General features: G+C 48.9%; 1 protein-coding gene across 1 annotated transcript in view; it reads right to left on the bottom strand.

Annotated features, from left to right (window-relative positions):
• LOC309548909 (ribonuclease H1-like) overlaps nucleotides 1–24,674 on the bottom strand; it is a gene marked incomplete at its 5' end in the record, with an annotated part of 80,088 nt that overhangs the window by 9,268 nt on the left and 46,146 nt on the right. Inside the window, one exon of the mRNA XM_082248834.1 lies at nucleotides 12,041–12,165. Within this exon, the coding sequence (XP_082104960.1) occupies nucleotides 12,041–12,165 (125 nt within the window). The remainder of the gene's footprint in view (nucleotides 1–12,040; nucleotides 12,166–24,674) is intronic.

Genomic DNA, 24,674 nt, shown 5'->3' with positions numbered 1-24,674 from the left:
CAGTAACTGTAAAGCAGGATGGAATATCGGTCCTTGAGACAGAAGATCTTCTTGAAGAGGCAGACGCCACGGAGCGTCGACCGCCAGATTCACGAGGTCTGCGTACCAAGACCGGCGAGGCCAGTCTGGCGCCACCAGAATCACCGTGCGCGGTTCCGAGGCCAACCTGTGAAGGAGCCTGGACAGCAGCTGAATCGGTGAAAAGGCATACATCAGACGATACTGATGCCAGGGCGCCACTAACGCGTCTGAGGCGTCTGCCCGAGGATCGCGCATCCTTGCCACAAACCTTCTCACCTTGTTGTTTAGACGAGACGCAAACAGGTCCACATCTGGGGAGCCCCACTTCGCGCACAACACCTGAAAGACATCCGGGTGAAGGGACCATTCCCCCTGGTCCAGGGTCTGGCGACTCAGATAATCCGCCTGCCAGTTTTCCACACCCGGAATGTGAACTGCAGATATCGCCGGGACGTGCGTCTCGGCCCAAGACAGAATGTCGGCTACTTCCCGAGCCGCTCGGGCACTCCTGGTGCCCCCTTGGTGGTTGATGTAGGCCACCGCTGTGGCATTGTCAGTCTGCACCCGAACCGGACGGCCCTGAAGCCTGTCCGTCCAACGCAGAAGGCAGAGATTTATCGCTCGCAATTCCAGAATGTTGATTGGAAGGTTGGATTCCTCCTCCGACCAAGTTCCCTGGGCGGACAGAACGCCCAGAACACCACCCCAGCCCGACAGGCTGGCATCCGTGGTGACCACCGTCCACGACAAAGGACGAAAGGACTTGCCCCCCGACACCGCCGGGGACTGGAGCCACCACAAAAGACCCCTTCGGGTGAGGCGGCTCAACGAAATCCGCAGATCCAGAGATTGCGGACGCCCGTCCCACTTGGCCAGGATCTCCGCCTGAAGATCCCGTGTGTGAACCTGGGCGAAGGGAATCGCCTCGAAAGCCGAGACCATCAACCCCAGACACCTCATACCCGTCCGAAGGGACGAGCACTGATTGTCCCTGAGGGACCTGACTTCGTCCTGAAGTGTCCGGAGCTTGTCTTCCGGCAGGAAAACCTTCGCTTGGACAGAGTCCAGGATCATCCCCAGGTAGGGAAGACGAACCGACGGACACAGCGTTGACTTCGGAAAATTTATCGTCCAACCGAACTCCTGCAGAGTCTGCATCGTGATGGACAGGTCGTTCACCAGGCCCTGACTGGTCGCAGACCGAATCAAGATATCGTCCAGATACCCCAAGACAGAGATGCCCTGGGCTCTCAGTAAAGCCAGGACCGGCGCAAGCACCTTGGTGAAAACCCGCGGAGCCGAAGCGAGACCGAAGGGTAATGCCACGAATTGGTAATGATCCTCCGCAATGGCGAATCGAAGGTACCTCTGGTGACCCTCGAAAATGGGGATGTGAAGGTACGCATCCTTCAAGTCGATGGAGGCCATGAATTCCCCCGGAACCAGGGCAGCCACCACCGATCGCAGGGATTCCATGCGGAACTTGCGAATCCGCACAAAGCGGTTCAGAGCTTTCAAGTCCAAAATCGGACGTACCTTGCCCTCCTTTCTGGGCACAGTGAACAGATTGGAATAGAACCCCCGAAATCTGTCCCGATGAGGCACCGGAACCACCACTCCCTGGGCCCGCAGGTCCCGCACCGCCAGGTGCAGATCCTGCAAGCGCTCCAGGGACAGCTGAAGATTTGAGGGAAAAAATCTGCTCGCCGGCCGAGAGAGAAACTCGATCTTGTATCCAGATCGAACAATTTCCTGAACCCACCTGTCCCGAATGCGGGCCAGCCAGGGTATAAGAATACCGAGCAAACGTCCCCCCACCCCAGAATCGGGTGAGGGCGCCCCTTCAGGCCGAATTGTCATGGGCAGCGGATCCGGACTGGCCGGACTTCTGCTTACCTGTCCACGGCTTCTTCTGGGAGCCTTGGCCCTTGAAGGGCTTGCCCTTATATTGCGACCGAAAGGCACGAAAGGACCCCTGAGAGGGCCTAAACGAGGTATTCTTCTTACCGCGAACAAACTTATTCTTGTGAGTTTGGGGTAAGAGAGTGCTCTTACCCCCGGAAATTCCCTTTATCAGAGTATCCAAAGACTCGTCAAAAAGGCGAGATCCCGCGTAGGGCAAATTAGCCAAAGTCTTGCGAGATGATTGGTCAACCGACCAACATTTCAGCCATATCAGGCGACGGTTCAATACCGCCACACTCGAGAGGCGCGCAGCCAAGGACTAAATCCAAGTCCGCTTCGCACAAATACATGACACCCTGATGAATTTGTTCCACCATAGCCAATGTTGTCGGCGGAGCAGAGTCAGCCACCAGGGTGCGCCTGAGCACCTGCGTCCAATCCGCAATAGCTTGGGCTGCCATAATGGAAGCAAATCTAGGCTTCAGCATAGAACCAGCAACCGTATAAGAATGACGGGCCAGAGACTCCAATCTCCTGTCCGTAGGGTCCCGGAACACCGGGGTATCCTCAGCAGGGATCGCAGTAGATTTATTCAAAACCGCCATCGCGTGATCCACCTAAGGCGGCACACACCAACGCTCATCAGTGGTGGGTGTAAATGGATAACGCAGCTTGAACTTACTGGGCACAGTAAAAGGCTTCTTTAAATTGCGCCATTGCTCATCAACAGCGCGCTGAAATTCCGCAGGGTAGGGAAAAGCCTGCGCTGCTTTGCGTTTCCTTTGCGTCCCATAAGAGGACATCAAAGCAGGAGGACACGGTTCATCCTGCAGATGCAGTGTTTCCTTGATAGAAGTAATCAACTCATCCATGAGTGCAAGCTCTTCAGACGAGCCAGGGGGAGAATTGTCAACCCCTTCCACCTCAGCCTCACCCTCAGACCCCCCAAGGTCCAGAGATGAACGAGACCCTGAGAAGGGCACTCCAGCCATAGCAGCCCCATCGCCCTCTGAATCAGAGGAAATAGACAATCTGGGCCGTTTTGCGGATCGATCAGCCATTAGCATCTGCACCTGAGAAGCCAAGTTTGCCACAATAGCAGCCAGATCAGCCCCCTCGGGGGATGCAGCAGCCCCTTGGCCCCCCACCAAGGTGGGAGGAAACTTGCAATCCTGAGAATCCATGCCCCAGCAATAATAGGAAAAAGGAGTACTGCCTCTTTAAGACCGCGGCGAGCTTAGCCCACCGCACACTACAGTATGTACCGACCCCCACAGGGATAAGAACACTGAGCAGGGAAATACAGGATAAGGAAAGGTAAAAACCTGGAGAGACCACACAGGCTGCTGCCACCGATCGCTGTCCCAGAGCAAAAGGAAGTGATGTAATGACTGACCGCCCCATAAAGCCTATGCAGGCTACACAAACATGGCCGCTCGGCTGAGGCATTTTTGGGCAATGAGAAAATGGCGCCGACATGTGGCTGTACGATCGATCGCCGCCAAAATGGCGCGTTTGGCGCCAAAACACCGCCCCCTACCATACAGGGCCGGTCACCACAATTCTGCCGCAAAAAAATGGCGGACCGCAATAGCGGCCGCCGCACAGCATGTCTAAGCCCAGTCTGCCCACACCGTACACATAGCAGAGCGGGAGAGCCCCCCCCCCCCCCCCCGCAGCCCACAGAAAGGCAGCTATTCCACACAGGAATCTGACAGGGAGCTCAGCACATATACAGACATGCAGGGTCACACAGTCACAGACTGACACCCAAAACAGACAGGTCCCCACATAGAAATGCACTTACCAGTCCGGATGGCGTGGGGAGCCTTCTCCAGCGACCAAACCGCTGTACTGAGGACAGGGAGAGTCGCAGCCAGGACGCAGTGGAACTGCGGTGCGAAACCGCAAAATGCGTCCGGTGAGGTAGCCACCTCACAGGCAGCATCCCTGCAGCGAACAGGGATGGGTCGTTCAATATGCCAGGGAAACCTGACTGAACGCTCGATGGCAGGCTGGGGAACCCCTGGCCCTGAGATCAAGGGTGGCCAGTCCGAGACCCAGCTCCGCATGATCATCTTCATCCGAAGAACTAAACTAATGCTGAGAAAAAGAACAGCTAGTAAAAGAAAGAGAAAAATACTCAAAATAAAATCAAAAAGAGGATAGAAGGCTGAGACCAAGAGCCCCAGCACCGGATCAGCCAGCTACTCCTAAGCTAGGCATTAGAAACTGAGTTGAGAATGCAGGAAGCAGGGAGGTATTGACTGAGGGGACCACCCCCTAGGGGTGTGATATGCTAAAAGCTTTGATATTAACAAATCTTGTTGCCTAGCTACTCCTGCGGAGCAAAGGTCAATTACCCCATTAGTGAAGATTATGAAGTGGCGGCGACTGTCGGAGGACGTAAGAGAAAAACACTTTTATATTAGGGAGACTAAAAGGGGCCTCATCCAAGGCCGCGTCACACAGGTATAAAACAGCCTGAATAATTTGGTCCACCATCTCCAGAGTAGCAGGAGGGGCTGAATCAGCCACAAGGGTGTGTCTGAGCACCTTATACCACTCCACCACAGCCACAGAGACCATTAGTGAGGCGAACATGGGTTTCATCAAGGAACCTGCCACCATATAGGAGTGGCGGGTACGAGATTCCACCCGCCTATCCGCCGAGTCCCAGAACACCGGAGAATCCTCTGTGGGCATCAGAGTGGCTTTGTTTAACCTGGATACCGTGTGGTCCACCTTAGGGATCACAGTCCAGCGCGAATTCGTCAGACGCAAAGGGATAACGGTACTGAAACCGCTTAGGTACCACAAAAAATGGATTTTTGTAAAATCTTACCGTAAAATCCTTTTCTCTTAAGCTCATTGACAGACGTAGTCCTCCTTGATTAATATCAACTCGGGTTATACTGCCCTCTACAGGAGTAGGACTAGACAGGAAAGAAAACGTTCTGGCCACACCCTAGGGGCAGTCCCAGAGGGTATATCCTCTCACTTCCTGCTACAGCAAATCAGTTATGTCACAAAGCAATGTCAGAGAATTTAACCCAACTCAAAAACAGAGGGGCGGGTACTACGTCTGTCAATGAGCTTAAGAGAAAAGGATTTTACGGTAAGATTTTACAAAAATACATTTTTCTCTGTCACTCATTGACAGACGTAGTCCTCCTTGATTAATATCAACTCGGGACGTCCCAAAGCAGTGCCACAAATGAGGGGTGGGAAAATGGAAATCAAAATCCAATCTAGAAGGCCCAACCGGTGCCAACTAGAAGTTTTAAAGGCTCATCAATCACACGATGAGACAACTGAAATTCCAACGGAAAAAAAACCCTCGAGGTAGACCACCGGTCTCCTCAAATTGCAGCCTGCAAAACCTTGCGGCCAAATGAGGCATCCGCCGATGCCATCACATCAACTTTATAAAATTTTGTAAAGGTATGAACCGACGACCAGGTAGCCGCCTTGCACACCTGGACCACTGACGCCTGATGGCAGTAGGCCCAGGAAGTACTGAGCGCTCGAGTGGAGTGCGCCTTAACAGGGAACGGAGGATTCCGACCCCTAATCGAATAAGCCTGTACCACCGTCTGTCTGATCCATTTGGAGATAGTCGCGGCAGATACAGGCAACCCCTTTCTGGGGCCATCCGTGATCACAAAAAGTGAATCCGTCTAACGGAACGATTCCGTAGCCTTCAGGTATACCCTGATTGCCCGAACCACATCCAAGGAATGCAACGCATATTCCCGAGGATGATTGGGCTGAGGACACAAGGAAGGTAGCACAATATCTTCATTCAGATGAAAGTCTAAAACCACCTTAGGAAGAAAGGATGGCTTCGGATGAAGAACTACCTTATCCCTATGAACCACAAGATATGGGGAATGGCATGATAATGCAGCCAGTTCTGACACCCTGCGTGCAGAAGTGATAGCCACCAAGAAGGCCACCTTCTGGGATAATGTAAGCAAGGGAATTTCCCTGATATTTTAAAAGGGAGGTTTCTGCAGAACCGACAAAACCAATTAAGATCCCAGGGCGGTAAGGGCGCGCGCACTGGCGGAGCCAAGTGCCGCACCCCCTGGATGAAATTCCGCACCAAGGAATGAGTAGCCAGCGGCTTCTGAAAGAAGATTGCTAACGCTGAAAACCTGACCCTTGATAGTGCTCAAGGATAGTTTCTGCTCAAACCCCTTTTGCAGAAAAGCCAAAATTCGGGTCACCAAATAGGTACGTGGGGGAAATCCCAACGATTCACACCACGCAATACAAGTCTTCCATGTGCGATAATAGACTTTGCTAGAAGTCGCTTTCCTTGCTTTAATTAGAGTAGGAATAACTGAAGCTGACAATCCCCTGTCCTTCAGTACCTGGGTCTCAATGGCCAGGCCGTTAAAACCAGCGACTGTAAAGCACGATGGAAGATCGGTCCTTGAGACCGCAGATCCTCCCTGAGAAGAAGTCTCCAAGGAGCGTCTGCGACTAGCCTGCCCAAGTCGGCGTACCCAGCTTGACGAGGCCAGCCCGGAATTACCAGGATAACTGGAGTTCCCTCCACCTCTATCCTGCGGAGAAATCTCAGCAGTAACTTGAGAGGGGGGGAAGACATACAGTAGCTGATACTTCCCCCTACGGGGCGCTCAGCGCGTCTGCTGCATCCGCTAGAGGATCGCGGGCGCGAGCCCTGTTGAGACAACCTGCCAACAGATCCATATCCGGGGTGCCCCAATGAAGGGACAGCTGGTGAAATACCTCTGGATGAAGAGACTATTCCTCTTGATCCAGAATCTGATGGCTGAAATAATCTGCCTGTCCACCCCCGTGATAAATATCACGGAGAGAACTGGAACAACTGTTCCACCAATAAAGAATGTTGGCCACTTCTATGGCCGCCAGGGCACTCTTGGTGCCCCTTGGTGATTGACACAAGTCATGACCGTGGCATAGTCCGATAGGATCCGAACTGCCCTGGAGCTGCTCGGTCCAGTAAATCAGACAAAGTCTGATCGCTCTCAGTTCCAACACCTTTATCGGTAACCTGGAATTTATCAGAAGAAATGACTTCCCCCGTCTGAGCATCGGAGACCGAAGCCACCAGACCAGAGCCTCCCTGGTCTGCTCGCTCAATCGGATCCGATTGTCCAGGGAATCGGGATTCCGATTCCATATGAGGAGAATCTCCTTTCTAGAATTCGGGTATGAGACTGGGCAAATGGTACTGCCTCTTAGGAGGCGACCATCAATCCCAGCCAGTTGACGGACAGCAAAATCCGAATCATTGACTGAATCTTCTGGAGTTTCTCCGCCTGGAGAAACACTCTTGCCAAGGATGTATCCAAAATTAGGCCCAGATAGTTCAGTCTCCTGGTGGGAACCAGGGATGATCTTTGGGAAAAGCAAAGAAAACGCTGATGTCCTGCGAAGATGGGGATATGAAGATAGGCATCCTAAATGTCTCTGGACGCCAGGAAATCCCCCTGATGCAGGGAGGCCACCCACTGTATGGATGGACTCCATCTCTTTCAAGACCAGAATTGGACGCACCTAGCCCTTTTTCCTGGGCATTGTGAACAGGTTTGACTAGAACTCCTCCAAGGAATGGGAACTACCACTGCTTGTTGCATCAAGCTGTTCCCCGCAAAGCTTTTTAAGCGACCCGGGATGTCGAATATTGGAAGGGAAGAATCGCACCGGTGGAAGTGATCGAAACTCGATCTTGTATCCCGACCATATGACCTTGCGAACCCCTTTATCCGGGATTCTGGAAAGCCCTGGATCCGGAAACCGGTGAAGACGTCCCCCCACCCTAGAGATAGGTGGGACCCATTCTGTCAATCCAACGAGAGAACAGTGGCTTTATTTAGTCTGGAAATCGGTGAGTCCACTATTGGTGGTAACGTCCATCTTTGTAATGAGGGATTCCTCAAAATGATAGCGCCTAGCAATGCGTTTGGAAATAGCAGGGGCTCTTTTACGGAAGACCCCATTTGGGCAAGGGAAACCCTTCACCATTTTGGAAGGCTTGCTAGTACCAAAAAAGGAATACAAGTCTCAGCTACCTCTGCCGGTGTAACCTCAAGATTTAAGGTTTCCCGGCAATGACAAGCTCAGAATCCGTATCTGAAGTATCAGATGACATAGGGGTAGGCGGGGGTCGCTCTTCTTGACCCCCGTCCCTGACAGGCTACCTCCACCCAGGATACCAAAGACTCCAAAACTGCTGATAATGCATCATCACAAGTGGGGTACTGGAGGGTCCTGCGGCCACCCCGAGGGGATCAGGTGGGGATACATGAGTGGCAGGGTTCATGTAACAAGACACTTGCCAGCAAACACAAAAAAATTAATTGCAAGAAAAAAACATTTTTTTTTTTTAACTTAGTCCCCCAGCGCAGTAGCGCCCCTCAGTCTACCTGCTTGGACCCCTCAGAAAGAGAGAGCGAGAGAGAGAGACCCCAAGGCTCACCTGATGCACAGAAGTTTCTTATCAACCTGCTTCCAGCACTGTCTGTTACAGACAGGAAGTCTTTGGCTTGCTTTCCCTGGGCCAAGGAGGCGGCTCCGCCCCTTTACACGCCTTCCGGCGCCTCCCAATTACTCCACGAGGTGTTTGGTCACCTCAAACATGGCCGCCCCCATGCTGGAGACACGAGGCTACGCCAATATGGCGGCATCGTGCAATCTGCAGGAAAATGGCGGCGGCCTGTGTAGGATAGCGGCGGCTTGCAAGCTAGCAGCGGCCTGCGGGATGTGTGCATTCGGCCTGTGCGGCCTGCGGGAGGCTGTGTGGCCTGTGGAAGTGACCGGCTTTCTGGAGGGATGGCGATCTGTGGCTGCAGTAACTCAGGCATAGGCATCGGTTGTGTACACACTAGACAGGTAGGATACCTCTATACCTCAATAGTAATGCCTTTTAGTAGTCTGCCACTGACTTCATTCACCCTTACAGTCATATAGTGACTTTAGATAGTCAGCTCCCAAACCAAGCCTCCTGGTTTCTATTCACAAAAATCACACTCAAATTGGGGTATCTGTGACCTGTTCTAGGATAGAGGGGGGACCCAGAAACTGAGTGTCCGACCATCCTAGAGAGGGGCCCGCGTCCACCAACACACCCGACAGGGGGAGAGGGGGAACATTCTACTCACCATACCGGAACCAGGCAGGCGCCAACTCCTGACAGAACCCCTCTCCACCGGGGTGGGGGGGCTGTCGACCAATACGGACGCCGTGACTCTGTTGGTCATTGGCGTCCAGGCGAGACGTTTAACTCGCAGGGTCAGTCCCCGTCCAGTGGGACTATGTCGCGGCCGACCCAGCGCGGAGCTATGGCCTGCACGCGCTCGTAGGCTGAACTGGGGTGACCACTGGATCTTAACATCCAGCCCGTCGCCCAGTTTCAGCGTACTTGCTTGAAGATCTCACAGGAACACTGGAGAAAAAAAAAGCGGTCTAAAAAAGTATTTCTAAAAAAAAAAAAAAAAATCTTGCCAGGACCGAAGACCCTAGCAAGGAATCTAGGTCCTTACTCCTAACTAGACAGAAAAAAACTGATTTGCTGTAGCAGGAAGTGAGAGGATATACCCTCTGGGACTGCCCCTAGGGTGTGGCCAGAACGTTTTCTTTCCTGTCTAGTCCTACTCCTGTAGAGGGCAGTATAACCCGAGTTGATATTAATCAAGGAGGACTACGTCTGTCAATGAGCGACAGAGAAATTGCTCTTTAAATTGCGCCATTGTTCGTTCACTGTTTCGTGAAACTCAGCAGGACAGGGGAACACCGGAACCGACTTCTGGGTTCTGTGGGTCCCAAAGGAAGACCGCTTACCCGGCGGGTGGAGCTCATCCTCTAAATGTAGCGTGTCTTTAACAGAGCTAATGAGCGCAGTCATTGCAGCGCGTTCTCAGGCCAACCCGGAGGGGGAATCCTCCCCCTCCTCATCCGACTGAGACCCCTCAGGGGGTACTGTCTGTGGCAACCATATATAGCGCCGAATCAGAAGATTGAGAAAGCCTGGGCCTTTTCTTTGAAGCCCGCTCAGACATCAACAGATCCACTTTGGACGCTAAAGTCGCAAGTGCAGCAGTAAGTGAGACTATAGCAGAGGATTCAAAAGTACCTGAACCCTCCACCAGAGCTGGGGGGAATTTGCTATCCTGGGACTCCATAAAACACACTTGGAAATTTTATGGCACTGGCCCTTTAAATTGGCGATAGCGGCGGTTCCCACCGCAATGAGTGACTAGCCTGTGCTACTAAGCACTGAGCAGAAAAAGCCCCCCAGAAGTGTATCTATACAATACCACGCTGCCAGCTCGATCTGAGTGCTTGGAGAGAGGAAATTATGTCACACCACAAGAGGCCGAACATAGGTCTGAGCAACAAGAAAATGGTTGCCAATGTAAGTCTATGGGGGAGGCTCTGAGAAAATGGCCGCCGAGCACATTGGGAAATACATAGCCCACACTAAAGATGGCGCCCGAAAAGGGCGCCAAGCATTACAGAGAAAATGGCTGCTGCCCTTACATGAGGCCAAAACAGCCTGCCCACACCCGAAATGGCGGCCCTGCGATTTTACACCGCTGCGGCCCCCACAAACATGTCTGTACCCCAAAAAAGTTGCACAAGCACCACAAGGACCCCCGCAAACCCCCCACACCGCTGCAGGACCGCTACAGCACCCCCGCATGGACCGTGAGGGACACACAGGAACCATACAGACAGACATGAGGGGGATATCACAGACTCCAAATAGACTGCCATCCCCATAACAGAGGCCCCACATACACCCCCCGACAGAAAATGCCATAGACAGAGGGGTAGCATGGTACTCACCGATCCAGCGAAAACGTAGGTGCCACTCTGTCACGAAAGGCCTCCCACTATGGGTGGGGGTGCCGTCAGCCGAAAAGGACGCTAGCAACACGCGGCGTACCGCAGTTGAGACATCCTAGCGAAGTAGCCACTCTGCAGGCTTTGTCCCCGAGGACAGGGACAGGTCGTTTGCAAGGCCTGGGCGTATGCATAGCCTGCTAATGCTCGATGGCGGACTGGGATTCTGTAAGGCTCTAGTACAACCAGTGCGATTCCTAGCTCCGCAAACGCTGTAGTCTTCTGAAGTATAACTAAGCGCAGGAACAAATAAAAAGCTATCAAATGTAAAGAAAAATCACTTAGCAGAAATAAAAATTAAGAAAAGGCTGAGACTGCAGCCCCAGCCAAGGGAAGCCTGCCTACTCCTAACTAGGCAAAAGACAAACTGAATTGGGAATGCTGCTAGCAGGGGGGTATTGGCTAGCAGGGGGGTATTGGACCAGAGGGACAGCCCCCTATAGGTATGTCTATGAAAAGTTTTTGTGAATGTTTCTAACAAAATCTTCTGCCTAGCTTACTCCTGTGGATAAAACGAATACCCAGTAGTGAAGACTGTATGAGTGGGCGGCGACTGTCAGAGGACGTAAGAGAAAAGTAAATTGATTTTTTATTTTTTTTAACCCCTCTGCAAATGGCCTGAACTCTCTCTCTCATCCTTCACAGATTTATATTTATACCTAGATCGAGCAGACATGACCTACGTTTACATCCAGCGGCAAAAGGCTTCCTCTTCTGGCCACACAGTACAGGCCCATAGAGTTCCTAAAATAAAAAATTCTACAGGGCTGTAATGTGCAGGCACAGCAAAAAGGGAGTCTTTCAACATTGGATGTAAACAGATTCCCTGGTCACCAGATCTCAGTAAAGCATATACTGTATCTGGGATGGGAAGGGGGGTCTTTGGGACAATGGAAAGAAATGTTTAGGCCAGTTTATTTAGCTTTAAATTCTTAAACTGTTGCAAAGTAGCAAATGCATAAACACTTCCTTTCACTATTGTTCCAGAGACTGAAAGAAAAAAAAAAAAAAATTAAAGCAGTTGTCACTGAGCATGTGTCACTGGGAATTTTACCACCGCCAGCACCCCCCGCCCTTTTCACCAAAGCAGAAAAAAGAAAAAAACACACACACACCCCACTACACCATCTCCCCACCATGTCGGTGATTAGCAGTTATCCACATAAGCAGCTGCAATTTCTTTTTTAGACTATGCATCTTTAAAATCACTTACCCATGTGACATCAACTTTTTTACAGAGCTTGTCCAGTTTCTGAAAGTCCCCCTTGTTGACGACATCCCCACCATAGTAAGTTTTCCAGCCATTTTCTTTCCATCTCGGCATCCATTCGGTCGCACCTACAAAAAAATATAACCACGTGAGGCCTTGAACAGACTCAGCTTTGCTTCCCTAATGAACATTTACAGTGGTTATAAACCCTTCCATAGTAGTATGACTGGCCTCAGGTGATACACAAAGATGAAACAAATCCTCCTACATAAGTTGTACCTGTCTATCTGCAGTCTTCTCCAAATCTGCTCTCAGTGCTTAGTTCACAAAGCTTGTCAGAGTTTAGAAAACAGGGCATAGAGCTGAAATTGCACAACGCAGGGGGGCGTGGCTTGATGCACGATGCGGAAGGCGGCACACTGAGGAGCTGCGGGAAGTGAACGGCTCCAAAGCAAAGGCGCGTGGCTTGGCTCCATAGGCGGCGGAACTGGGCAGGGTGTCCCGCCACATACATCTCCCCGCACAGAGTAGCAAGCAACACTGCACAGCCTCGGCTATGGCTAACCGAAACATCTCGGAGCTATTTAAGACACAAACAGCCACTAAGAGCGGCATAAGGATGGACAAAATGGCGCTGACAGACGGAGAGGAGGAAAGCAGTGAGAACTCCCAACTCTCAACGGAGGAAGGGGTAAGCAAAGGGTTCGTGGAGGACCCCGCCTCTAACACTTACCGCAATGAATAACATTGCAGCAGACATTAAGTCTACACTCTCAGCGGCCATCACTGATTTAAAATCAGACTTTCTTAAACTGTTTGAGCAGTTCCTGATAGCGGAGCAGGTGGGTGCCCAGAGAGACAGATCAATTGGGAGATTGGAACACATAGCGGTTTCACATGCGGCACATTTAATTGAGATCACTAAAAGTCTGGAGGACTTGGGGGCGTGGCCTGGAGCGGCATGAAGTAGGAAGCTAGTGCACGGAGCTCCGCCGGCTGAATATCCTATTACCCCGTTTATCCTGCATCTCGGACCCTACTTTCTGGCTCTACAGCTTCCTGCTGGTGTCCTGACGCCACGGGTATCATGTCGCCGCCGAAGAAGCCTACAGACACCGTAGCGAAGCTCGATAAGTTCCGCCGTCAGGAGAAGGACAGTGCTGCCCAAGATGGCGCCGAGGCGGGAGCGGGGGGGAGCGTGGTGGCTGCAGACACTACCCGTGTCTTAGATGCAATCTCGGTATGCCAAGCCTCCCTTACGGCGAAGATTGAGGAAGTTAAAATGGACATATCCCTGCTCCGCCAGGACCAGCAGAAGCTGCGGGAACGGGTCGACGAAGCTGAGCACAGAATCAGTGGAGTGGAGGATTCCCTGCCCCCCCTGCAGCATGTCTCTGATCGCCTCCAACTTCAGGTGAGCCAGCTATTAGTCAAACAAGACGACATGGAAAATCGTCTGAGACGCTGTAACATCAGACTGATCGGGCTACCTGAGGGGGCTGAGGGCAGGGACCCGGCTGACTTTTTGGAACGTCTACTGACCGATACTTATGGCCGGGAGGCCTTCTCCCCCACATTCACTGTGGAACGTGCCCACCGTTTGTCCGGGAAGCCCCCTCCTCAAGATGCTTAACTACAGGGATAGAGACACCATTCTGCGCCTAAACAGGGAAAAGGGCAATATCCCCTTTGGGAACGGGAGGATTGCAATCTTCCCCGATTTCTCGGCCGAGGTACAGAAGAAACGCAAGACCTTTCTGGAGGCCAAGCGCAGACTTCGCGTCAAGAATATCAAATATGCTATGCTATTCCCTGCCCGACTGCGGGTTGAGGGGGAGGGGAGGGTGCAATTTTTTGATGATCCTGAGGCTGTCATATCATGGTTGGAACACCTGGACACTCGGAACTGACCTCCCTTCCAGCACGATTTTTACCCCTGATGCCTGCTGGTGACTGTTCTCTACCCAATATCCTTTACTGCCTGTTGGTCTACAGTATGGAGGGAGGCTCTGCACCTCCGTCTGCGGAGTGGCTGTGAAATCACTGGCTTGAATGGACATGCCTCACTTATACACCCTCCGGCCACCTGTCATCTCTCCGGTTTTTACTCAGTCTGGAGGAGGACCTTGCTGTTCTCCATGGTGACTCGTTTGCCTCCTATGCCTGCATTCTCCATCCGTCCCTACCCCCTGATCCTTGCCATCTCTTGCCTTCTGAACTATCCCTGACTTCTCTACATTTCTCTTAGATGTCTCGAGTTATCCTTCCGGATGCTGCTATCCATGACTATGGCCGGCGAGCCCTGGTCTTTTTTTTCTCTTCCCCCCTTTTTTTTCTCTCTCGTCTCTTCTTTCACCATACATGTTCCCCTTTCTGGCTCCCTTTCTTTCCCCTTTTTCCTCTCTGCTGGTTTTCTGGCTCTATGTGACTTTAGGCTGTATATCTTCCTCCCCTTCCCCCTCTTCCTCTTTTCTTTTTGTCTCTGTGTTTTTTTCTGGTTCTCTAGTATTTTCCTACACTTGTGCTTTGCTACCCAGCGAAGTTTCGCCCGCAAGCTCTGTGAGTGACAGAGCTACGCGCCAACCACCCCTCCACTGTCTGTGTGGTCAGTGGGGGCCTATGCTCAGATTGTTGTTCCTCTGGGCCAAATACTGGACCTGCTTGTCTCCTTTACTTTCGTACTGTTATTATGTTTCTATGTTTTGCAGGTCCGGTCTTTACTGTGGTTGGACTGGGAAATGGTATGCCCGCACGTGTTTGGGTTGGTGCAGGGCGGGGTGGGGGGTGTTGTTGTTTTCTTTATTGTTCATTTTTGTTTTATGTCTATGGGAATGTATATCGAATATTCTGATCTGTTTTTTACGTGTGGATGCACTATCTCAGGAACAGTTAAATGCCTGCCTGACCGAGGCTACTCATTTAATGCACTTTATGACCTTTATTATGTCGCGTCGAACGGGACCCCCGAGGCTCCTATGCCACTCATCTTTCCTAGTACTTGATGGCGCAACTTAAATTTCTTACCTGGAACGTCCGGGGATTGGGCGATAGAATTAAACGCTCTGCAGTGTTTGCCTATCTTAAGGGCCAGCGAGCGGATGTGGTGGTGCTGGTGGAGACCCATCTGGAGGGCCGTCTTCAGATGGCGCTTCGACGCCCGTGGATCGGCTGGACGTTCCACTCCATGTTTACTTCCCATTCCCGGGGAGTGGCGATTTTAGTGGCCAAATCGGTGCAGTTTGAGCTTCGGGGATCCCTAGTAGACCCTCAGGGTAGATACGTTTTTCTTTCTGTGTTGTTATGCGGAGAGCCCTTCCTGCTCATGGCGTTTTATGTGCCCCCCCCCTTTCTCATCCACTATCCTTACTGAAGGCCTAGACTTCATGTTATCTAACCCCCATGTTCCGGTGATCTGGTTGGGCGACTTCAACAATACCTTGAACCCCTCCCTTGACAGATTACACACGACAGCTCCGACATCCCCTTTGCCTACCACGACCAGATTTGCTAGACTATTGACGGAATTTAACCTGTTTGATTCCTGGAGAGCCAGGTATCCCGACAGACGGGCCTACTCCTGTTACTCCTCTGCTCGTCAGTCCATGTCTCGTATAGACTTTATATTGGTCTCCCCCTCCCTCCTCCCACGTTTGGTGGATGCTGGGTTTTCGGCTCGTGGGCTATCGGACCACTGCCCCTACTGGGTGCAGATTGGTTTTGGCAGTAACCGCCCCCTCCCAGCGTGGAAGCTCAACCCCCATTGGCTTGGGCTTCTCCCAGTGGAGGCGGATCTAGCATCGGTTTGGCGACAGTTTTTTACAGACAATATTCACTCTGCGTCCACGTTAGTGGTCTGGGAAACGTTCAAGATCCATGTCCGGTCCCACTTGACGGCTGCAATTAACAAACTCAAATCCGACTCTTTGGAGAGCTATCACAGGGCCCTGAGCAATCTGTCCGCGGCGGAGCGGGCCTTTCAGGCGGCTCCTACGCAGGAGGGAGCTGCACAGTATAAACTAGCCACTAGAGTGGTGACACAGTTGGAGTATGATAGGGCCCGTAGGAAGCTGTTTTTCCAGAAACAGAAATTATTTGAACACGGGGAGCGTGCGGGTAAACTCCTGGCTTATTTGGTTCATTGTGAGGATAGGCCCCCTGTGGTGATTCGTTTGTGTTCCGCGCAGGGAACCCTAATTGCTGACCCAAAACTGGTGGCAGACGCCTTCCGGGCATTTTTTCAGGACCTCTATACTTCCACGGCCCCGGCGGATGATTCTATCATGGACGCCTTTTTGGCCTCGGTGACCTTTCCTCAATTGACTGCCGAGCAGGTTGAGTCCTTGGAGGCCCCGCTCAAGGTGGAGGAGGTCTCGGAGGCCATAGCACAGTTCTCAAGGGCTAAGTCACCCGGCCTGGATGGACTCCCGATAGAATTCTATTCTATGTATGTTGAAGACCTTGCCCCACGCCTACTAGCGTTGTTTGAGGATATATTTGAGACATCTTCCCTACCCCCGTCCATGCGGGAGGCTCTGGTGGTCCTGATACCCAAGCCTGGCAAGGATCCGCAACGACCTGAGTCCTACAGGCCGATATCTCTCCTCCAGGTAGACGTTAAAATTCTGGCGAAAATATTGGCTACTCGGGTCAACAAGATTATTCTCTCGTTAATACACACTGATCAATCGGGCTTTATGCCTGGCCGCAATACTTCATTCAACCTGCGAAGGCTATTCATGAATTTACAGGCCACTCATGACAATGTGGGAGCCAGGGTAGTTGTATCCTTAGACACGGCCAAGGCCTTTGATTCTGTGGAATGGAGATTTCTATGGAGATGTCTGGAATGCTATGGCTTTGGCCCGCGGTTTGTCCGCTGGGTGCAGGTTCTTTACCAGGCCCCGGTGGCTAGGGTGCTGGCCAACGGCTGGACGTCTGATAGTTTCCCTCTGAGTAGAGGGACACGCCAGGGCTGTCCTCTGTCACCACTATTGTATGCCCTGGTCGCCGAACCTTTGGCTATTGCTATTAGGGATCACCCGGGTATCAGAGGTCTCCGCGTTGGGCCCCTGGAGGAGAAAATCAGTATGTACGCTGACGATACGTTGCTGTTTCTCGCTGACCCGGGGCCCTCGTTGAATACTGCACTCTCCCTGATTGGTCGATATGGCCAGTTTTCTGGTCTGAAGATCAATTGGGACAAGTCCCAGATTTTACCTATTGACGATATTTCGTCTTTCCCTTCTAATCCCGAGTTCCCCTTGTGCAGAGTAGATCGCATTAAATACCTGGGGGTTCAGGTCACGGTGAGGCCGACAGACTATGTGTCGGACAACTTGCTTCCCCTCCTTACTATGATTAAAGCGAGGACTCAGACGTGGACTAGACTACCGCTGGGGGTGATGGGTCGAGTTAACCTGATAAAAATGGTGTTGCTTCCTAAATTGCTTTATGTGCTGTGGCATTCCCCAATTTATCTTCCGCTCCGTTATTTTCTCCAGCTGGAGTCTCTCCTCAAACCGTTTGTCTGGGGAACCTCCAGGCACAAATTGTCCTGGCGGAAGCTGAAGAACGCTACCAATTTGGGTGGTTTGGCTCTCCCTGATTTTAACCTATATTATATTGCAGCGCAGCTGTCTCATTTTTTCCATTATAATTCCTCTGATAGGGATAGATTTCTGGCACTTCTGGCACCGACTCGGACCCATGCACTCACAGACCCCCTTTCTCTTATTGTATCAGGGATCCGGGGAGCGGATCACAGGGATGGTCGGGCATCAATGCTATACCAATACAGGAGGTTGTGGGACGTTGTCTCCAGCAAACTGGCTCTCCCTGGGCTCCATGAATATACCCCGCTGTGGAACAACGTGTCCCTCCCTGAATTCCGAACTATCCCTGATGTGCATGTGTGGGTTCGACACGGTATTATTTTTCTGACCCATATCGTTGCGAATGGGACGCTTAGGAGCTTTGAGTCCCTGGCCGCTCGATTTCACCTCCCGCGTACTATGCTCTTCCGGTACTTTCAGCTGCGGCATGCGTTCCACACGCAATTCCCTCAACCGGTGCCGGTTCTGCCCCCGGTCCCAGTACTTGAGGTGGTCAGTTGCTCGAATCCTAGTCATCTTATTTCGATATTGTACACTATGCTACACGAGCCGGCCTCCACGGTCCTTGCGTATGCATCTAAGACTAAGTGGGAGGAGGATGTGGGTCCCTTGGAGGATGACGAGTGGAGTGACGCTCTGGATGCCTGTAAATTAGTCTCCCCTAAACTGTCCGACCGACTCACCCAGACTTACATCTTACATAAGGCATACCTTACCCCCCTGCTGACTGCCAAATACCGACGAGACGCCACGGACGCCTGCCCTGTGTGTAGCCGAGAGCGGGGTACTTTTTATCATCTGATATGGAGCTGCCCCGAAATCCAGGGTTACTGGACTCAGGTAGTTAAATTCCTTCATGACACTATGGGCTCCCCCCTCTCCCTGCTCCCCAAACCGTGCTTATTGGGAATTTTTCCTGATACCAGTATGAATAAATTTACTACTATATTCTTGCACGAAACTTTATTCTCCGCCCGGAAATTGATAGCGCGCCGATGGATGCGTGATAGACCCCCCACATTTCATGACTGGCTTAGGGAAGTTAATACTGTTGTGCCCTACAAGAAGCTGTTGTACACGCATCGGGGTTGCCCCACAAAATTTAATAAGATATGGGACAGATGGACGCAGGCCCCGGAAACGTGTGTTTAGTCTGGGTTCCCCTCTTATGTTGTGCTGTGCAGGTGGTCTGTCGACCAGCTATTGTATGCCTCGGTCTTCATGTTTTATATTTGGACTTGGTTCCACACAGGAGACGCCTCCTTGGCGTACTTTTCGCACTGTTCATGTTTGTGTTTTGTTTTTGTTCTTTTATTTTATTACGCCCTGTTTGATACTCATGTTCAGATGTACCTTGAATTGCTCACTTCATTGACTGTGATTCACTGCATTCCTCTGTTACTGTTATTTACGGATACTTGTACAATAAAGACTCGTTTGATTAAAAAAAAAAAAAGTCTGGAGGACTTAGATAATAGAGGGAGACGCTGTAACTTTAGAATCAGAGGCATTCCGGAAGATATTGTACAAGACCAAATACCTCAAACATTACAAAAGATGTTTAACTCATTGTTGGAGAGACACGAGGACGCAACGATTGATCTTGTACGTGCACACAGAGTATTGCGGGCCAAGGGCATAGACAGTGGGCCCCCTAGAGACATTATATGTTGCTTTCAAAGCTTCCAATTGAAAGAGGAAGTTATGTCTAAAGCAAGACAAAAAGAAGAAATTAAACTTAAAGACGCACAGGTTCAGATATTTCAAGATCTCTCTCAGATCACTTTGAGAAATAGAAGAGCCTTACGTCCCCTCCTAACAGTGTTGCGGGAAAGAGAATTTAAATACCAATGGCGGTTTCCCTTTGCGCTAACTGTGACTCTACAAGGTAGAATGCAAACTCTCAGATCACCTAATGACTTAAGAGACTTCTGCGAAGGTCTACAATTACCAATAGTGGAACTTTCGGAATGGTATCAGGAATATAAGCTACCCATGTTAAATGAGCAACTAAGGCGCTCGCCTGTCCAATCACCAGAAAAAAGACCTCAGAATAAGAAGAGTAGAAGTGCGAGACCTGGAAAGTAGAAATAAAAACATTCTGCAGCAAGAACAATATAAAAAAATAATGTGAAATAGTCAAGCATGGAGGAAGACGAGAAGGAGAAATGGGAAATTAAATTCTTCTTTTCCCCTTTTTGGGGTTTTTTTTTTTTTTAATTGTTTTTGCCTTTGGGCTTTTGGATTAGTCTATTAAGGTCTCTTATATATTTATAAGGCTGGAAATAATTTTCATATAAGTGAAGATGAATTTAATCTGTTTGATGTACAAAATATTAAGGGAATTTTGTGTAAAAGATGAAGGAAGAGACTTCTCTTCCAGCATCTATTAACTTATTAAGAAAAAATAGGGCGTGTAGTACTAGTAAAATAAGTGAACGGGGGAGGTCTTCCTCTTCCCCCCCCCCCCCTTTTCCTTTTTTTTTTGGTGGTTTTTGTTGTTTTGCCTCTGAATTTTTGGATTAGCCTATTAGGGTTTTTTTTTTTTTAATATATTTATAAGGCTGGAAATATTTTTCATATAAGTGAAGATGAATTTAATTTGTTTGATGTACAAAATATTAAGGGAATTGTGTTTAAAAGATGTAAGAAGATACTTCTCTTCCAGCATCTATTAATTAAGGGGAAAAGAGGGGGGATGGTACATAAATAGGGCATGTAGTACTTGTAAAATAAGTGAATGCTGGAGGTCTTCCTTTCCCTCCCCCCCCTTTTTTTAGCACATATCTTTTCTTCAATTCGTCCACCTCCTAATAAGCATTTTTGAGGGAGCCGTTCCCCAAGCGTTATAGATCAATATAAATTGTGATACAGTGCTAATATCTAGCATTTAAAGTGGGGTTTTTTTTTTCTCTTAAACAACATTACTTATTTAGGGTTTTTGCTTAAACCTACATATAAAATAGCAAGGGGTATTGCATGGTTCGAAATTAAGAACCATGTAACACCCCCGTTTTTAAGCTTAATCACAGACATTTAGTTTAGTCTGTGAATTTGGAACTCTGATACTTCTTTATGGTAGAGTACTGCTTACTATAAAAAACTTTACCTAACACTGGTCTACACCAGTGGGATTTTTTTTTTTCATTGGTCTTCACCTTAAATTTTTTTTTTCTTTTTCTCGTCCCTTTCCCTACCCATTTTTTTGAAGGGTTGGAGGGCATAGGGAGGCACCGAGGTCGGATATAGGTGGTATAAACGAAGTAGCAACTATGACCTATAATTCGGTGGGTAAACATGCTACGGTAATATCTCATAACGTACAAGGCCCAAATTTACCAGAGAAGAGACATTTTGTACTTCGGGAGTTGAAAAAAGCTAAACCACACTTTGTATTCTTACAAGAGACACATTTTAAACAAACTAGTGTTCCGAAATTGACGTCAGCATATTTCCCTACGGTTTTTCACGCAACCAACCCTATAGATAAAACAAAGGGGGTGTCAATATTGATTAGCAAGAGGGCGGGTTTCCAGGTTGATACGTCCTTGGTGGACCTGAACGGGAGATATGCATTTGTGAGAGGAGTTTACGCGGGAATACCCACTACCCTAGCGAGTGTATACTTCCCGAACAGGTCACAACTGGGGTTCTGCCAAAAAATGGTAAACATGCTCTTAGGATTTGCCAAGGGACGGGTGATAATGGGTGGAGATATGAATATACCTCTTCAACCATTACAAGATACTTCAAATAAAAGCTCATGCATACACTATAAGACCCTTACTCGGATAAAAGAATTAATCCAATCATTAACTTTGGTAGATTCCTGGAGAACTCTACACCCGGAGGGTAGAGATTTCACCCATTATTCAGCAATACATGATAGATATGCACGTATCGATTATTTGTTTCACAACGTGACATAAATAATATATCACATGCAAGGATTGGGACACAGGTCCTTTCGGACCATGCACCAATATCTGTGACGTTAAAAACTAATACACCCAGAGTTTTCAATTGGAGATTGAATGCAGATTTAATTGCTGACCCAACTATTAATACCCAGATAATACAACACATACAATCATATTTTAGGTTGAATACGCTACAAGAGACTACCCCGATGGTTAGATGGGAAGCACATAAGAGTGTCATAAGGGGAGAACTCATTAAGTTGGGCTCACAACGGAAAAAAGAAAGAGAAAAAAGATCCAAACTCTCATCCACTCAATCTCCAATCTAGAGAAAACACATAAAAAATCTCTGTCAATAAACGTCGCAACAGAGTTGCTACAGAAACGCAAAGAACTCCAACAGATAATTGAGGCGAAAGCTAAGCGGCTATTTTTTCTACGTAAGGGGGTCTACTATGAACATGGAGATAACAGTGGTAGATATCTTGCAAGGGCGCTTAGAACAGCCCAGAACTCAAATATTATAACAGGGATTAGGAATGTATCCGGTAAAATAGAATTAGCAGCAGAAAAAATTGCAGCACAGTTTCATATATTTTATTCAGCACTATATAATATTGCGCCACAACACAGAACCCCGGAATTCTCTGGAGATAGAGCGGCTAACATTGCAGCTTATTTGACGAGCAGTGGGCTTCCAACACTCACAGAGGAAGTAGCTAATGACCTGGATCAACCCATTACCGAGACTCAATTGCGCCTTGCACTAAAAGATATTAAACCAAACAAGAGCCTGGGCCCTGATGGATTTAGTTCTGCATACTATAAACAATACGCAGATCTTTTAATACCTCAATTAGTACCGGCTTTGAACTCCCTTACAGAACCACTACAGACCTCACCTGTATTCCTTCATGCACATATATCAGTTATTCCCAAAACAGGGAAATCAACATATGAATGCGCTAACTATAGACCCATCTCTCTTTTAAATACTGATTTGAAGTTGTTTTCTAAAGTCTTGGCCAATAGAATCAAACCTAATTTGTCGACAATAATAATGGATGATCAGGTGGGTTTTGTAGTGGGAGGAGAGACTAAAGATAATGTAATTAAGACGCTCAATTTAATACATCATGCCCAACAGCGAAATGTCGAGGGCCTTCTCGTGTCGACAGACGCGGAGAAGGCCTTCGACAGAGTAGCGTGGGACTTTTTAATGGCAACTTGCAGACGTGAATTTTCCCCCTAAAATGATGGGATGGATAGCATCGCGCTATCATTGCCCAACAGCGAGGATCAAAATAAACCATCTCTTATCGGAACCAATTATAAAAAACGGGACACGACAGGGGTGCCCGCTGTCACCACTATTATTTATTTTGACGATAGAACCCTTTTTGAGACAAGTAAGGGCGGACAAATCAATACAAGGGATGAGAGTTAAGGAGAACACGTACAAAGTAGCGGCATACGCAGACGATTTGTTATTTTATGTAACACAACCTTTGATTACAATTCCGAACTTGATGAAAGCGTTTGAAAAATATAGTTATGTATCAAATTTTCGTATAAATTTTTCGAAATAGGAAGTACTTAATCTAAATGTCCCGGAAAGTAAATTGTCACAATTAAGAGAAAAAAGTTCTCTCAGATGGGCCACAGGGGCCCTGAAATATTTGGGTGTTTGGATAACCCCGAGTTTGGATACTCTGTACTCTAAAAATTTTATCCCATTACTTAAATTGAGTTAGACTTGAAACAATGGCATACTAAATTTTTTTCATGGTTCGGAAGAGCAGCCACGACCAAAGCAATTAACCTACACCACTGGCTCACCTCATCTAAATCCCAAGGCTTTTTTCTCTCACTGGACGCAGAGAAGGCGTTTGACAGGTTGGCCTGGGACTACCTATAAGCGGTACTACATCATATTGGACTTCCAACAAGGCTGATATCCCTCATAATGTCCCTCTATGACTCGCCCTCAGCTAAAGTGAGGGTCAATGGTCACCTGTCAAACGCCTTCCCTATCAAAAACGGCACTAGACAGGGCTGTCCTCTCTCTCCAATCCTTTTCATATTGACCCTCGAACCTCTTCTTAGATGTATCAATGCCAACCAAAACATCAAAGGGCTCGAAATCTCCAACCAAACATACAAACTTGCTGCTTTTGCAGACGACATATTTCTCAAGGAACCCCTTATCTCAATCCCCAACTTGCTCAAAGACTTCCACCTCTTTAACATCCTCTCAAACCTTAAAATTAATTTCAATAAATCCCAAGCCCTTAATATCTCCCTACCGGAAGCCACACTAAGAAACTGCAAAGCAAACTTTCCATTTAAATGGGATCCAATTGCGATCAAATACTTGGGCATTCACCTCCCCCCCAAACTTACGAATCTATTTAAAGCCAATTACTCACCCATTCAGAAAGCCATAGCAGAAGACCTTAAAAGATGGAACAGCACCTTCCTATCTTGGTTCGGTCGGGCAGCTCTGCTTAAGATGAATATTTTACCCCGGATCCTCTATATCTTTCAAGCAGCGCCCATCTCCGCCCCCCCCCCCCTTCGTTTTTCAAACAAATGAAATCCCTCTGTATCAACTTCCTATGGAGCCAGAAGAGACCAAGGATTAGCTATGATCAGCTGATTAAACCCAAACATAAGAGAGGGATCAACCTCCCAGATTTCCAACAATACTACTGGGCCTGCCACTTAGCCAGAATCGTAGATTGGAACATACACGCTCAATCAAAGGACTGGATATCACTAGAACAGTCCTTTTGCCAACTTGATCTAAGCTCAACTCCCTGGCTAACACCTAAACATATCCCTCTCACTCTGAAAACGCATCCTCTCATTGGACCTACCCTTAAATGCTTCTCCTTGGCCTCTTCCAAGTGCAAACTTTCCTCCAACCAGAGTACCCTCACCCCATTGAATAATAACCCTGCCTTTCCTATTGGCCGAGAATTGTCACAAATTCTACATAAATGGCCCCACTCACAGTTCAAAGCATTTCACCTCCTGGAAAACAATTCCTTGTTGGACTTCCCAAACTTAACTAATTTAATGTCAGACAAAACTTTCCCCAAT

The sequence above is a fragment of the Pelophylax lessonae genome, assembly GCF_965119305.1.
Source record: "Pelophylax lessonae genome assembly, chromosome: 3".
Lineage (NCBI taxonomy): Eukaryota > Metazoa > Chordata > Amphibia > Anura > Ranidae > Pelophylax > Pelophylax lessonae.
Note: the sequence above shows the minus strand (reverse complement) of the source record. Positions and strands in the feature narration are given on the sequence as shown.